We start from the raw sequence: 17,645 nt of genomic DNA, 5'->3' as shown, positions 1-17,645 counted from the left end.
GTTACCACTAGATTTGGATGGATGAAGAAGATGTTGAGAAAACGGCTTTCATTACGTCGTGGGGAATGTACTGCTACAAGATGATGCCGTTTGGTTTAAAGAATGCAGGGGCCACCTACATGAGGGCTATGACCACCATTTTTCATGATATGATACACAAGGAGATCGAGGTGTACGTAGATGATGTTATCATCAAGTCCAAGAAGGCCACCGATCACATGGAAGATTTGAGAATGTTTTTCAATAGGTTGCGAAGGTACAACGTGAAACTGAATCCCGCGAAGTGCACATTTGGGGTACCCACTAGAAAATTGCTGGGGTTTATTGTGAGTCGCCGAGGAATAGAACTGGATCCATCAAAGGTGAAAGCCATTCAAGAACTACCACCGCCAAAGAACAAGAAGGATGTGATGAGTTTCTTAGGGAGACTCAACTACATCAGTCGGTTCATAGCACAGTCCACAGTTATCTGTGAGCCAATCTTTAAGATGTTAAAGAAGGATGCCGCTACTAAGTGGACCGATGACTTCCAGAAAGCTTTCGACAGAATTAAGGAATACCTATCAACACCACCAGTCTTGGTCCCGCCCGAGCCGGGTAGACCTTTACTACTCTACATTGCAGTATTAGACAGTGCCTTCGGTTGCGCCCTGGGGCAGCATGATGAAACGCGGAGGAAAGAGCAGGCCATTTACTATTTCAGCGAGAAGTTCACTCCGTACGAGGCCTGGTACTCTCTGTTAGAGCGTACCTGTTGCGCTCTAACTTGGGTGGCCCAGAAGCTGAGGCACTACTTCTGTGCCTACACTACATATCTCATATCAAGGATGGACCCTTTGAAGTACATCTTCCAGAAGCCCATGCCCACTAGCAAGCTAGCCAAGTGGCAAATCCTGTTGAGTGAATTTGGCATTATCTACGTGACTCAGAAAGCAATCAAGGGACAGGCACTAGCAGATCACCTTGCTAAAAACCCCGTTGATAGAGAATATGAACCTTTGAAAACATATTTTCCCGATGAAGAGGTATCGTTCGTAGGAGAAGACATTGCAGAATCCTATGACGGCTGGAGAATGTTTTTCGACGGAGCGGCAAATTTCAAAGGAGTTGGCATAGGAGTAGTCCTAGTATCAGAAACCGGTCAGCATTATCTGGTGTCTGCCAAACTCAGGTTCCCCTACACCAATAATATGGCCGAGTATGAAGCTTGCATCCTAGGGCTCAAGATGGCCATTGAGATGAACGTTCAAGAGTTGCTAGTAATTGGAGATTCAGACTTACTCACACATCAGGTCTGAGAAGAATGGGCAACCAAGAACTCTAAGATACTCCCGTATCTGCATCACGTACAGGAATTGAGAAAGAGGTTCACAAAGACAGAATTCCGACATGTTCCCAGAATCCAGAATGAATTCGCCGATGCATTGGCTACCTTGTCGTGCATGATACAGCATCCCGATAAGAATTTCATTGGTCCCATTTTGGTGAAAATTCATAATCAGCCGGCTTACTGTGCCCATGTTGAGGAAGAAGCAGACGAAAAACCTTGGTTTCAGGATATCAAGGAATATTTGACAAAAGGAGAATACCCAGAACTTGCAAATCCTATTCATAAGCGCACACTTCGGAGGTTATCCAACAACTTCTTTCACAGTGGAGGAATCCTGTATAGGAGGACTCCTGATTTGGGTCTACTCAGGTGTGTCGACGCAAAGGAAGCATCCAAGCTGCTAGAAGAGATTGACGGTGTTCTTATTTCTTTACTTTTTATATCACTTGTTGATTCTTGTTGCCATTTACTGATTTCTACTTTCTATTATTAGCTTTGTACTGCAAAGGTTATTTTGTCTAGTGAGTGTCTTGACTTATACCTCGTCACTACTCCACCGAGGTTAGTCTTGATACCTACTGGGTACCGACCGTGGTGTACTCATACTATACTTCTGCACATTTTTGTGCAGAGTCAGGTATTGGAGATATCAGACTTGGGCAGAGTTAGCATATTGGTCGCGAGGATTCAAGGTAGAGTTGCTTGGTCGTCGCAGTCCCTTGGAGCTCTTTCCTTACATTGTAATGTAAGCTTGTTATTTGAACACTATTGTATTTTTATATTTGAGATCTTTCCATGTACTTAGATAGAGTTAGTGACTCTGTAATAATAGTCATGGCAGGTTGTTATGATTATTGTTGCGTAGACTCATTTCGCTCATGTTTCGGTATTCATATTAAACTCTGTTTCTAATTATCACTGTTAAAAACTAGCTTAATTGTTATAGTAATCTGCTTACCTAGTCTTAGAGACTAGGTGCCATCACGACATCCTATGGAGGGAGTTTGGGGTCATGACAAGTTGGTATCAGAGCTCTAGGTTCATAGGTTTTACGAGTCTCAAGCAAGTTTAGTAGAGTCTCTCAGATCGGTACGAAGACGACTCTACTTATCATCAAAAGGCTACAGAACTATTTGTAAAATTCCACTTCTTTCATTCATGTCGTGTGGATTTGTTGATTTCGAATTTTGAGCCTTTGTATCTCTATTCTCTCATAGATGGTGAGGACACGCGCTACCGGATCAGCTAAGCAGACACCCGTGCCCCCTGCTAGATCCGTGAGAGGCCAGGGCCGAGGTAGAGGCCGAGGAAGGGCGCGCATCATAGCTACAACACCTATCAGAATAGCATTTTAGGAGTCGTCTGTAGCTCCGGTTAGGGGACAAGCACCAAGGCGCATATTGTTACCCCCGGACTTCAGGAGACTTTAGCATTTCCTAAGCAATTTTGGCCATTGGCTCAGTCAGGATTGATCTCCGTTGCACCAGCTACTTCGCAGATTGGGGGAGGAGCTCAGACTCCCACCGCCTGTACTCCAGAGCGCCGGGCTCATATTGCTCAGGTTCTGGGTGTAGTGCCGGTACAGCCTGAGATCAGGCCAGGGGCATCAGAGAAGGAGCAGAAGAGGCTGGAGAAGTTCAAGAGTTATAGTCCACCTACTTTCAATGGCACATCTACTGAGGCTGCACAGAGATTTCTAGACAAATGTCATCGTATTCTCCATACCATGGATATTGTGGAGGTGAACAGAGTTGCTTTTACTACATTTCAGTTGTCGGGAGCAGCATATCAGTGGTGGCAGGTTTATGAGGAGGGTGGACTAGCAGATGCAGCACCACCCACTTGGGCTCAGTTTTCAGAGATGTTTTTTAGGGATTTAGTCCCCGAGACCCTCCAAAATGCATGGCGTACCAAGTTTGAGCAGCTGCGTCAGCGCACCATCACGATGTCAGAATATTCCATCCGGTTCAGTGATTTATCCTGTCATACACCTACTTTGGTTCCTACAGTCAGAGAACGAGTCTTCAGATTCATTAAAGGGCTCAGTTGTGATTTTTTATTCAGCATGGCTCGGGAGTTGCAGAGTGATACTCTATTTCAGCAGATGCTGGAGTTTCTAGGATGTTAGAGCGTATTCGGGGTTAGGAGAGGGAGGATAAGGAGACCAAGAGGTCTTGAGGTTCTGGAGGTTTAGTGGAGTCTACTCTTCAGCTATGACTAATTGTGGCGGAGGCTCCGGCAGTCAGCCAGTCCAATCCGCACTTCATACTACTTGTGGTGCTCCAGTTAGTCACGGTACTCATGTGGGGCAGTCATCTTTTAGTGCACCACCGACACGGGGTTCCTACATCAGTTATTCTAGTTGTCCGGCACGGACTCAGTACGAGCAGCCACGCCCACAAAGGGGTTGTTATTAGTGTGGTGATACTTGATACGCTCAAATTACACTTTAAATAAATAGTGTAAGGCGGTCGGTATCAAATATAATAACCCGACAAGGTTGGGGTCGAATCCCACAGGGAATAGGTGTGAAAAGGTTACTTAAGTAGTGTGAAACTTGACTTAGGTCGTAATTCTATTCCTTTAGCTTAACAAGAGAATGATATAATTGTGATTTAACAAGATAACTATTTTGTTATGAGAATGTGATTAATTTGATTAAGGAAACCAAGGTTGTGTCTCCATCAATGAAATGTAATGCTATCGCTGTTAATATGATATATTTTTAATGGAAGGTCCTTTGATATGCAAATGGTTTCTAAATGACTACCCAATATTTTCCAATTGGTGGATAGTATTTTCTCTTTATGATTTTCCCAAATATAAAAGGGTTGCAAATAAGAACAACCAATTTTTGCCAAGTAGAACTCACTTATTCCTAAGTGATGCTATTAAACAAGGTTTAAAGTCTTGAGTTCTTGATATTCACTTCTACCAAACCCTAACCCGTTTTTCCAAGCAAAGAAAGAGTAAGATGGAATATGTTAATGTTTGCAACCACCAACAATAAATAAAGCACAAGAAATGAATAAATATCAACCAACCATTATATATATATTCAATGTCAAATACCCATTAACATTAGGGTCCACAACCTTAGATTTAAAACTAGCTATTTATACTAAAATACAAAAGCAAATCAATAAATAAAGACATAAAGCTTACAAAAGTGCAAGATTCTCTCTTCACAAGCTTCCAAATTAATGGAGTATTCAATGCCTTCAATGTTGTCCCTTTTTCAAACTCAATGCCCCACAAAAATCCTAGTTATTCTTTTTATAGTGGACCAAAAGTCGTGGTCAAAATCCGACAAAATTGCCCCTGCGGAGACCTTCTACGACCGCATAACGCAGACCAAGTATGCGGTCCGCATAATCAGCATTTGCATCGCATAGCTATAGGTCTTGAAGCCCAGATCTCCGTCGCATTCCAATTATGCGGTCCGCATATCCATTACGCGACCGCATTATACCATCGCAGAATAGCTACCTAGCAGCTTCAGTTTGAATTGTGCAGTCATTATGCGGTCCACAGAAGCGTTATGCAATCGCATAATGGCCGCACATTTTTCTCTTCAGTTGGCCAAAAGCTCTGCTTCACTTTGCGGAGGTTATGCGATTCGCATTTGACTTCTGCGGTCGCATACTTGCAGCATTTCTATCCTTTTGTGACTTTTTGACTTCTTTTCCATGTTTTGGGTCTTCAAGTCTCATGCACTACAAAATACCAACACTTGATAAGAATTAGCTAAAAAAATGCATTGAAAGACAAGCTAAAATCAAAGTTATTTGTATCAAAAGTGCCTAAATTCTACGGCACATCAATACTAGGCACATAATGAGAGATTGTCCCGGACTCGGGAGGGGTAAATTTCGTCAGAGCGCTTAGGCTATATGCTCTCCAGTTGCTACTCCACCTGCACAGCAAGTTAGGGGTGGAGGATAGGCGGGTAGAGGGCACCATAGGGGGGAGGCCCGGCCCGTTGATATGCCTTCTATGGTAGGGCTGAGGCTGTTGCATCAGATGGTGTTGTTACAGGTATGGTTTCGATTTATTATAGAGGAGCATCATTCTTATTTGGATTCAATTGTGCTTGTCGGGGTGAGTCCTCCTAGCTTGCTTCACATATGGGTGAGTTTCATGATTTTGTACTCTGCTTATGTGTTTACCCTTGCTAGGAGATTCTATAGTGGTAGCCCGTGTCTATCGTTTTGTTTTGTTCACCACTGAGAGCTATACTACTAGATTGAACTTTTTGTTACTCAATATGGTAAGTTTTGATGCGATTTCTTGATGGTTTAGCTATGATTCGTGATTTAGGTGCTCTACCAGTATTGGGAGTCTGTTATGTGTGGTGATTTTGTTTCGCATAATTGGGTTAGTGGAAGGTTGCAGTTGGTATGACGTGCACTCTACTTGTGATTCAGAGCTGAGGATGGGATCCTCGCGTTTTCATGTGGTTTGATATGTTTGAACAGGGCTACGTGCCACGATGGGGTTATATTAGGATGAGATCCTTGTGATTAGTTCATATGATTTAATTCTCCCTTGTAGAATTTATTCATAGTATGGTAGTGATAAGGAGCTGTGCCTGTCGGGCTTGTTTGATAGTTCTCTCAAGTGTTTCTCTTTGCATATTCAGTCATATTCGTAATGTGCTTATTTGGTTTTAACTTGGATGTGTGTGCCCAAGTGGCGTTAGATGTGACTTGTTGATTTGAGTGAATGGTCATGGGATCTTCATGTTTCTTGCCTAGTTGTCAGTGTTATGAAGGTTTGGAACAAGGTTCTAGCTGATATGAGGTTAATTGCCGATGTTGGATTTGATTATGGGCAGCTATGGTGGTCAGAGATGTTGTTATGGGCATATGTGTGATGTGTTACGTTGTGTGGTTGTACATTGTGGGTGTAGGCATAAGTTGTTGTAGCTGGTTGAGGCTGATACCATGTGTTGATGTGGGAATCGGGTCTTTGGGAAATGATCGGATGGTGAAAATTTTGGTTCTAAGGTTTATTAGGGTGGGTGGAAGGAATAATTTTCAGTGAAAATGGTGTTGTCAGGCCTATGTGAATTGGGGTGATGTGGGATCACCCGCAAGTATATGTATGTTAAGTTCATTCAGTGATTTGATGACTTTGGAACGATTCTTGGCACGTTCGAGGACAAACGTTTGTTTAAGAGAGGGAGAGTATAACGACCCGGCCGGTCGTTTTGAGAATTATTATCTCGTTCGGTGGCTTAAGGTCTCGAGTAGCTTCATATTTGTAACGACCCGACCGGTCATTTTGAGATTTAGCATTCCATTTGGTGGTTTGAGACTTTAAGTAGCTTCATATTATGTATTACGATATGGTTGGTTTCGATTTTCGAGCGGTTCGAGATTGATTTGGAAGAATGATTCTCGTTTTAGAAGCTTTAAGTTGGAAGAGTTGACGAAGGTTTGACTTTTGGATAAACATACTTGGAATCGGGTATTAATTATTCCAATAATCTTATATGATGATTTTTGACATGTCAGCAAATTTTGGTTAAATTCCGATGAGTTTTGGATATGTTTGGATTGTATGGTGATTGTTTTCGATTTTGACGTCGATTTGAGCATAAAGGTTACCATACTGAGTAAACCGCCTTTGCTTCGTCTTTCAACTAAACTATTATATCCGTATCGTAATTTTGGAATCATAGCAACTGAAATCATCTAGTTTTGACATCGTATAAGGAATTTGAGGTCATTTTACTAAGAATTAGGTTGCCAGATTTTTCAGATTAATTACGAAATGGCCACTGAATTCGTATTTAAAAATCTGCACTATTTCCAATATTGAAACCAACATATCTCCTTCATTATAAGGTCAAATAGAGTGATTCAAAAGCCTAACATGACTGGAATTTCACGAGGAATCCATTGGAGGCATCAAAAAGCGAGTTTCGGAATCATTTGGTACAAGAAACAAGGCAGAACAGCTAGGCATTTTTGGCTATTAATGTTGTTTTGAGTTTTTCTCATCTTGAAAGTTTGGGATTGGAAGAATCCAAGGATTTTCTTCAAGTTTCTTCCATAGGGTAAGTGTTTTCTATTCGGTTTGGATCATATTCTATGATTTTATCGTCATTTTTAGCATTTGATTGATGATTTCAAAAGAGAAATTGGGGGTTTTTGTCTAAACTTTCCTAAAGTGAATTTTTGAGTTTTGAACACCGATTCGGAGTTGGAATTGAGTGAAATTAGTATCGTTGGACCCGTAATTGAATGAGTTGTCGGATTTTATGAGTTCAGGTTCCGCGGGCCCGAGTTTTACTTTTTGCTTGCCGTACCAAGGTTATTGTTATTGTGGGCACGAGGTGCCATATTGTATGAATTGGGAAATTGTTGTTCATGACTTGTGTTTTATGAGGTGTGGTGCCTCGGGGTAATTCTTGTTGAAAGTCCATGCATTGGGAGCGATTTGATTATTTGAGTTGTCATCCGTTTTTTCCTTATGTGTGTTCATTTACATCTCATCGGTGTCCTGATTATGTTGTTTCTTTATTACTCATTTACTACTTGCTGCCATTTATGTTTTATTACTTCATTGTTGGTTGTAAATCAATAATTTTTCCGTTGTTGGTCTTACATTGATGATCTTTCCATTGTTAGCTTATGTATATCTTGAACAGGTTTCTATGTCTAATAGGTGTCATGAAATGGCCTCGTAACTACTCTACCGAGGTTAGGCTTGATACTTACTGGGTACCGTTGTGGTGTACTCATACTATGCTTCTGCACATTTTTGTGCAGATCCAAGTATTCTGATTGTGTTGTTTAGAGTTGCGTCTGCGCGACGGGAGACTTCAAGGTATGCCTGCTTGACGTTCGTAGGCCTCGGAGTCACCATCTTACTTTATTACGCTACTGTTAAATTGTAATTCAAAACAGTATTGTATTTAGCAATTCTAGTGTGTTTTAGTAGTTCTTATGACCCCGTACTACCGATTTTGGGATATAACTATTGGCCGCTTGCAGTTATATGTGTCATTTAATGGTTTATGATAAATGATTAAATATTTCAATTCTGTTATTAAATCATCATATGTTAGGCTTACCTAGACTTAGAGACTAGGTGCCATCACGACATCGTAAGGTGGGAAATTAGGGTCGTGACAAGTTGGTATCAAAGCTCTAGGTTCATAGGTTCTATGAGTCATAAGCAAGTTTAGTAGAGTCTTGCGGGTTGGTACGGAGACGTCTGTACTTATCTTCAAGAGGCTACAAAACTATTAGGAACTACTTCTTTCATTCCTTATCGTGCGACATTGATTCAACTTGAAGCATATATCTTATATCCCTTTACATCCACTCATATATGATGTTGTGCGCTCAGCAATAGCTATGCTCCAATGGTTTATATTGCTGCAAATGGGTTACGAGGGGGCCATAGATGCTCGATCATTGTCTCGAGGTATTTTCCAAACTAAGGACGCGGACGTGTTGATAGATCTTCAATTGTTCAAGTGTGGGATGCAACTGGTTCGTGTTTCTGATTGGTGATGTACGAGCTTATGAAGGTAGGTAATGTGGATTATGGGATGTTGTGCTCTATGACTCCGCGCCAAGTGTCATATTAGTCTTGGGTCCGAGGTATATATGTAGTGTTGAGGGGTTGCCCGTACATGACTAAGATTTGATATGTTCATAGGATGGTGCTTGAACTTTTGGTATATCTGTATCATTGCTAAATCTACATTCCAGTATTAGAGAGGTAAGAGAAACATCTTCAGATTCACAGAAGGTATCTTCAGAGTGAGTATTACGGTTACAGCATAATTGGGTGCTCTAGAGGAAATACAATTGTTTAAGGGTTTTCAGACGACGTGGTTCGTGCTAGGGTCTTCCGCATAGAGCTTTGACTTAGGATCATTGTGTACCGATAAGGGAAAGTGTTGACCTGAAGACAAGTCGAGGAGGATTAGAAGAAATAGGTCAGCTCGGTGGTGCTGGATCAGCATAGCAAAAAAGTTAACTGGTCTTTTGGTGTGGTAATGCTTCACCAACATTCTGTGACAATACTCTTGGGTTGGCTTTTTAGTTTTCATTAATATCAAAGCTTTATAATCCGGAATTGTTTCCTATGGGTTTTATTTATGATAGTAAGTTATTTTTGCTAGATTTGAGCCGTCCGGAGGTTGTTTCACACAAGAAGGTCATTTTAGAGTATCAGTTTAGCTTCTTTGAGGTAAGTATCTTTCCTAACTTTGTATGAGAAAACACCCCTTAGGAATTGATTCGTTTGTGCTATTTTTGTCATGTGAAAGCCGTGTACGCGAGGTGACGAGTAGTAGCAGTACTTGGGCTTATATGTGGAAATTGACCGGTTTAGACTCTTAGGCTTCTTTCATGTACTTATTTGGAATTGTTAGTACATGTTATATCTCTTATTCCTCATGTCTACTATCGCATGCTTTATTGAAGTTATTATCACTTTTATCATTATGTGATTTCTTTTTATTGTGGAGTTACTCTTAGTTGAAATTGTTATTACATGATATCTTTTTGTTGCCGGGTTGTTCTCATGCATTTAGACATAGTACTAGTTCTTTCCATCTCTTTCATTGTTAGCCTATTCATACACTAGAATCTGAAGTTTGCCATTTCATAGAAATACTTTCACTATTGAGTTTATCCTTAAACAATTAATTGAAATTGAGGTTATCGAAAGTCATTAATCTATTTTAATTGAAGTTGTGTTTAAAGGGGGTGTTGTTCCTTGTTGAGTTACTTTCTCGTTTATTTTGTTGTTGTTCAAATTCTATGCACATTGCATTGAGCCGCAGGCTATTTGTTGTGGAAATATTGATATTGTTGGATCTTTGGAAAGGTTGTGACTTATGGGCACTTGTGATACGAGTTGATTTGTCGTGTTGTTGTGATGTTAGCACATGTGAATTGTTGTGTGGTTTGGTTGTTGTTATGCGGAGTATAAGGGTGATATTTCACCGTTGTTGTTATGCCGGGCATAAGGGTGGTATCTCACTATTGTTGAATGTATGGAGTGATGCAAGTGGCTATTGTATTATTGTCCAGGCGGAGCGATAAGGGTGGCTATTATACGGAGTGATATGGGTGGCTATCATAGTGATATGGGTGGCTAATGATTAATGTCAGGGCGGAGTGTAACGGGTGGCTATCGGAGAGATAAGGGTGGCAATGTCAGGGATGATGTGATATGGCTTGGGGACATTTTGTTGGTGATATTCGTGTGATGGTGTGTTTTTTCCTTGTGTATGTCATACACCTTACGTGATTTGTTGTGTTGCTTCGATGAGCTAATCGATGTCTTGATATTACTTGTTAATTTGGGCTACACTAGTACACTCGCACAAGCATACACCGTAGCATGCCACCTATACTAGCTCAGGAGTAGGAAACTTGACATTTATTGCTCATGCCCATATGTTCTTGTATTATTTGTTTTCACGTTGATATTGAGCCTGTGACAATACCGGGCGGATTGTTATTTGTGAGCCTATGACCACGCCAGGCGGATTGTGATTATGAGCGTGTGACCATGCCGAGCGGATTATGATTGTGAGCCTGTTATCATGCCGAGCGGATTGTGAATGTGAACTTGTGATCATGCCGGGCAGATTGAGATATTTGCAAGTGAGTTGTCCGTGCGGTTGTGAATTGAAATGTGGGCACAAGGTGCGGTGAGCATAGGATGGTGGGTTAAGACCCCCTGACTTATGACTATGAGATGAGGTATCACGGAGTGATTTCGTTGTGAAACTTGTGTTAGAGCAGCTTGATTAATTTGTTGTCCTTTGTGTTCCTTATTTCGTTTCAACGGTACTTCATGGTGTTCTTATTGCTTTACTATTTATATCACTTGTTGATTCTTGGTTCCATTTACAGATTTCTGCTTTACATTATTAGCTTTATACTTCTATACTGCACGGGTTATTTTGTCTAGTGAGTGTCTTGACTTGTACCTCGTCACTACTCCACCGAGGTTAGTATTGATACTTACTGGGTACTGATCGTGGTGTACTCATACTATACTTCTGCACATATTTATGCAGAGCCGGGTATTGGAGGTATCAGACTCGAGCAGAGTGAGCATATTGGTCACGAGGATTCAAGGTAGAGCTGCTTGGCCGTCGCAGTCCCGTGGAGTCCTTTTCTTTCATTGTACTGTCAACTTGTTATTTGAACAGTATTGTATTTTGATCTTTGAGATCTTTCCATGTACTTAGCTAGAGCTCGTGAATCTGCATTATTAGTCTTGGGAGGTTGTTATGATTATTTCCGCGTAGGCTCATTTCGCTCTTGTTTCGGTATTCATATTAAACTCTATTTCAAATTATCATTGTTAAAAACTGGCTTAATTCTTATAGTAATCGGTTTACCTAGTCTTAGAGACTAGGTGCCATCACGATATCCTATGAAAGGAGTTTGGGGTCGTGACATTTAGACAGTGATGTTGTAGACATTTAGCTTACTCTGTAGAGCTTATGACTTAGTTCCACCGGTCTTGGGGAGTGCATTGTTGAGATTCTATTTTAGGAGTTTATATCAACTTATCAGACTTGTTGTACTATTTTGTTGATTATTTCGGTCAAGTTATTATCAAATGTTAGGCTTACATAGTCGTAGAGACTAGGTGCACTCACGATATCCTACGGAGGAAAATTGGGATCGTGACAGTAAGTGTGATTCGGGCACTATTTTGAAGGAAAGAAGATTTAACAACTTAAGAGAAATTCTATTCGGTTTGAGCGTCGATTATTTATTGTGATATTTTTGTGGGTGTTTTGAGGCGTTGGAAAATTTTGGATATTGTATTTTTACTTGTTAGTATGATTTGATGGGGTCCTGAGGGGCTCGGGTGTGTTTAAGATCACTGGTTGAGAGACTAGTTAAGTTAAGGATTTGGAGTTTGACCATGGTCAATATCGAGTCAAGACGATCTCTTTTTGGTATTTTTGAGTGCACAATCAAGTTCGTAGTGTGTTTTACCGTTAAAATGCATACGTGGTTTGTGTCAAGGAAGGTTCCGAATGAGTTTTGGGTGCTAAAACAAATTTTGTTTATTTGCTGATTTTTTTAGAGTAAATAATTAAGAAATACTAGTTATGTTCCTCAAATTTTCATACTTCATTTAAAAAATCAAAATATCATATCTCCTCATTTTAAGGCCAAATTGGGTGATTCAAAAGGCTATCTTGGGTGTAATCTCGCAAGGATCATGTTGGGCTTATAAAATGTGGGTTTCGAGATAATCTAGCATCTGATTTGGGTTGGGACAGGAATTGTATTTTTTTACTTATTTCGGATTTAGTTACTTTTTCTCACAAAGTTTTGGAACTCGGGAAGAGGCAACTTTTTTAGGGAGTTATCATCTACTTCATTGGGGTAAGTAAACCTAACTCGAATTTATGATTAAAAAAATCTATCATTGATTTTGGCTCTAAATCAAGGAATGTTTAAGAAGAAAAGAGGGTTTTGGCTTGAAATATAAGAAAGTGTATTTTGGGGGGGGGGGGGGTTGGGGGGGTTGGGAAAACTTTTTTAAATTGAAAAATCGAGATTAGAACCTCGATTTGGAGTTAATTTTTGATGAAACTTATATATTTGAACTCATATTGGAATGAGTGTTCGGGATTTGTGAGTTTCGTCGGATTCCGGGATGCGGGCCCAGGTTGATTTTTTGGTTCACTTGAGTATTTGATTAAAGACTCGACCTTTATCGTTTGGTCTTGATTCATATGGCATTATTTGATGTTATTGATTTTTTTTGCTAGATTCAAGTCGCTTGGAGATCGATTCGCATGGGAAGATGTTTTTAGAGTATTGATTTGGCTTGTTTGAGGTATGTGTCTTGCTTAGCATTGTTGAAAAAAAAATTCCTAATAAATGATATTGTTTGCTACATGCGGGGGTGATGCATATGCGAGGTGATGAGCGTATATACATGTGTCAGGGTTATCTATACTCGGAGTAAATTATATGCTTCTTTGTGCCTTGTTGAACTTTGTGGCCTTTGACCTATGCTTTATTTACTTCTATGGCTAAATGAGTTAATTTATCCATGCTAGAGATCCTGTTAAAACATCTGACATCTTAAAGGAATTTAATGAGCTATTTTTGAGATTGTCGACGTACTTAACTTGGCCGTAGAAATTCATATATTATCAACACACATTTGTAAATGTCATTTCATGTTACTTGAGGTTCTTTATTCATAACTATGATTGGGGCCTTAGGGGAATGTTTTGCACGATAGGTATTTCCGTGCGATTGATATAATGTTTGCACAATGGGTATTTCTATGCGGTTTGAAATGAGATTGGCACGTGGGTTGTTTCTTTGCGAAGAGGATGGAAGTTGGACCTTACGTTATGCTTACTCGTTCCTTAGACACATACATGTAATAGCCCTTTCCTATTTGCCCTGGAAATTGACGCACTGACGCACCATATTCAGGGGGGAAGTGTCGTGGTGCATGTTATTTGTAGATGACATTGTGCTAATTTACGAGACGTGCGGCGGTGTTAACAGGAGGTTAGAGGTCTGGAGGCAGACCCTAGAGTCTAAAGGTTTCAAGTTGAGTAGGACCAAAATTGAGTACTTGGAGTGCAAGTTCAGTGATGCGACTCTGATGGTGGACGAAGACGTGAGGCTAGATTCACAAGTCATCCCTAAGAGAGGGAGTTTCAAGTATCTTGGTTCCGTTATCCAAGGGAATAGGGAGATTGACGAGGATGTCACACATCGCATTGGGGCAGGATGGATGAAATGGAGGCTCACTTCCGGTGTCTTTTGTGATAAGTACTTGCGACCAAGACTTAAAGGGAAGTTCTATAGAGCGGTGGTAAGACCGACTATGTTGTATGGGGTGGAGTGTTATCCAGTCAAGAACTCTCATGTCCAGATGATGAAGGTGGCTGATATGAGGATGTTGAGATGGATGTGTGGACATACCAGGCTAGACATGATTAGAAATGAAGTTATCCTGGACAAGGTGGCCGTGGCTTCTGTGGAGGACAAGATGCAGGAGGCAAGACTAAGATGGTTCGGACATGTGAAGAGGAGAGGCACAAATGCACCAGTGAGGAGGTGTGAGAGGTTGGTCTTGGAGGGCCAACGGAGGGGTAGAGGCAGGCCGAAGAAGTAGTAGGGAGAGGTGATTAGGAAAGATATAGAATTGCTCCAGCTTACTAAGGACATGACCATGGATAGGAAAGTGTGGAGGTTGGGAATTATGATAGAGGGTTAGGTATTCGAGCTTTGTCTTTGTTTTGTTACAGTAGCTTTAGTACACCACTTAGTGTCCTTATGTATTTTCGCCTTTTGGACTTCTGTTATTACTTGTAGTTGTCTTCGCTTCGATTATAACTGTACTAGTTAGTGATAGTTGTGTGTTTCCGCCTGTTTTCCGATTGGTTTGCTTGTCATTGGACCTTCCCTTTATCTTCCCTTAGCCGAAGGTCTAACGGAAACAGCCTCCCTACATTTTAAAGGTAGGGGTAAGGTCTGCGTACAGACTACCCTTCCCAGACCCACTTGTGGGAATACACCGGGTTTGTTGTTGTTGTTGTTGTTGTATCTTCTCTGTTACTTTCATATCTATGTTTCCTTACTTAGTTTACCTCTATGTTTCCTCTTTGTCCTGTTATTATAGATGTATGTCCCTACCCTGTTTATTATCGTTATACATACGCTTTATACTTGATTTATTACTGTTACATGTACTTACCTACTTCATGCCTTTACTTGTTACGCGCTTTTACTTGCCTTTACATGTTACCAGACTTTACCTGTCACATAACTTTATTTACAATATGCCTTCACTTACTACATGCCTTCACTGACTATACGCCCTTGCTCGCTACATGCATTCACTTACTACATGAGCTCATTTATTAAATGCCTCTACTTGATAACTATGTTTACTTGTCATACTCCTTTACTCATTTCATGTCCTATTCTTCTATGCTTAGTCGGATTGGGTGACTATTAGATTCATTGTGCGTTTGTGCTTTGTGGAAGCCTGGGAGACTAGCTCTTGGGTACTGGGTTGTCCATCTTACTTTGTTTGAGTTTGTATTTCCTAGTTGAATTCTGTGTGTTCGTTTTCTTGGTGTTATGTTATGAATTTTTCTGTGCTTGGTTGTTATTAAATAATTTCATATGAACTGATATATATTTGGATAGCTATATATATATATATATATATATATATATATATATATATATATATATATATGGATCGGGTTGCACGCCGCAACGGTATATACATTGACATATGGATAGGGTTGCACGCTGCGACAATATACATATATTGATATTGGAATCTGTTTGCACACCGCAATAGTACTTATTAATATTGGGATCGGGTTGTATGCCGCAACAGTATTTATTAATATTGGGAACGGGTTGCACGCTAAAACGTATTTGTTAGTGATGTTTGGTTATGACCCTTTCACGTACTTCATAATTTTTGTTTCCCTCGTAGAAATGGTTCATAAGGTTATGTCTTATTTGCTATGTTTGTTAACTTGCTCCTTAGTTCTCTAGTTGATGCTCTTACTATTACTCATCGCATCCCTCGCCTTGTTTTCCTGCTTATTATCCGCACAGGTTAATAATAGGTGAGTATCTTTTGACCTAAAATCTCGTCACTACTTCACCGTAGTTAGTCAAGATACTTACTGAGTACATGGGATCGGTTGTACTCATACTACACTTATGCACCTTGCGTGCAGATCTGGGAGCCGAGTAGCTGTGGAGGATGATGCCTTGCATTGGCGATGTACCTGAATTTCGGATATAAGCTACAACTTGTTCTTGGTTGTTTAGGATTATACTTCTGTTTAGGTATCGTCAAACAGATGTTGTATTTATTTTTGTAACAGTTTTGCAACTTTGAATCTTAGTGGCTCATGATTTACTACCAATCCTTGGGATGTTTTATAGAATTTAGTTACTTTTGTTCCTTGTTATTAATTTAACCTTTTATAATTATGACAACAAACAAGCCATTGTAACTATTATATAATTATTACTCTTATAATTACACAGCCAGGTAATTATATATGGCTTTCCAAACAAACTCTAAGTGGAAGGGAACTTTCTAATAATTAGTGCAACAACAACTAATAAAGAAAGGATTGTTCATCAATTCTTATTATAGTAACACCTTTTATCTTCAGACTTAGGACACTCGACAAACAGCAGAAACAGCTAGATACACAATGTTTTTCCTAAGGAAGAAACAAAGAAGAAATGAGAGTCTCTCTGGATCTACGTACATAATACATTGTTTTGTTTCATCGTTCAACAAAATATTCCATATGAAGTACAGAAACTTCACAGTTGCCTGCAAATGGTGATTCCATCACCTAAAGGGACTTGAGAAATTTGAATGCGAGTATCAGCCGCTAGAAACTTGTTAAATTCAATAATGTGATGCCTGTTTGGCCCAGTTTCAAATGAATTGATCTTGTAGTAGCCACTTTGAATTATAACCTTGCTCTGCTTATTCTTGAAGCACTTTTATAAGGATTGTTTTTTTAGAGAGTTTCTTTTCACATCTACACTACGAAATTAGTTTAGAGAGTAGATGCATTCATCTAGGTTGCAGGTTGTAGGGCGATTACGGTTAGTATCAAAATAAAAGATTTTTGTAACCTGAAACTACTCGTTTTTTTTAGTGAAGTTTGTGAGAAAAATCTTAAAGTTGAGTCGTGATTTTTACTCCCTTAAGCAAGGAGGTTTTCCACATAAAATTTCTTATCTTCTTTACTCTTCGTACTTATTTGTTACGGGAGTTGTGAGAACAAGTTGAACAACCTGATTTTGGGTATAACATGACAATTTTTGGTGTAAAATTTTAATAGATCAATACATTATTAAACCCCCTCCCCTCTCTAGTGAATATGTGGTATACTAAACTAACAATTGGTATTAGAGCAGGCTCTCAATCACTAGCCTAACACCTTTGAGAGATTCACAAGATGAGTGCACCATCGTAGATGAATGAAGGACAATCTACCACATGTTCACCCTTGTTCAACGGCCAGTACTATAGCTGGTAGAAAGCGGGGATGAAAGACTTCCTAACATCATCAAGCCTCTGAGGGCATCCCATCATATCATCTCGTCCTCTGTGGGCGAAATTATCAACGTATACCAGCTGATCAGGTGGTGGTGCGTATATAATGCCATAACCTTTCCCCATACCCCATATACATATACTATACGCGTATATAACGCCATCTGATCACGGGTCAATATACATGTATAAATAGATGCAATGCATAATGAAGTAAGTC

General features: G+C 40.0%; 1 protein-coding gene across 1 annotated transcript; it reads left to right on the top strand.

Moving 5' to 3' along the window:
* LOC109237399 lies at positions 3,544 to 14,485 on the top strand. Its single transcript, XM_019403708.1, has 4 exons — positions 3,544 to 3,625; positions 11,224 to 11,280; positions 11,391 to 11,451; positions 13,795 to 14,485. Exons 1-4 carry the CDS (start codon positions 3,544 to 3,546, stop codon positions 14,483 to 14,485), a joined length of 891 nt encoding a protein of 296 aa, XP_019259253.1.

The sequence above is a fragment of the Nicotiana attenuata genome, chromosome 1, assembly GCF_001879085.1.
Source record: "Nicotiana attenuata strain UT chromosome 1, NIATTr2, whole genome shotgun sequence".
NCBI lineage: Eukaryota > Viridiplantae > Streptophyta > Magnoliopsida > Solanales > Solanaceae > Nicotiana > Nicotiana attenuata.
Note: the sequence above shows the minus strand (reverse complement) of the source record. Positions and strands in the feature narration are given on the sequence as shown.

Coding starts and splice junctions, on each gene's coding strand:
- LOC109237399 (XM_019403708.1), top strand. CDS start 3,544: ATGACTAATTGTGGCGGAGGCTCCGGCAGTCAGCCAGTCCAATCCGCA. Junction 3,626..11,223: donor TGGTGCTCCAGTTAGTCACG/GTACTCATGTGG, acceptor TTCCATTTACAG/ATTTCTGCTTTACATTATTA. Junction 11,452..13,794: donor ATTGGTCACGAGGATTCAAG/GTAGAGCTGCTT, acceptor CACCATATTCAG/GGGGGAAGTGTCGTGGTGCA.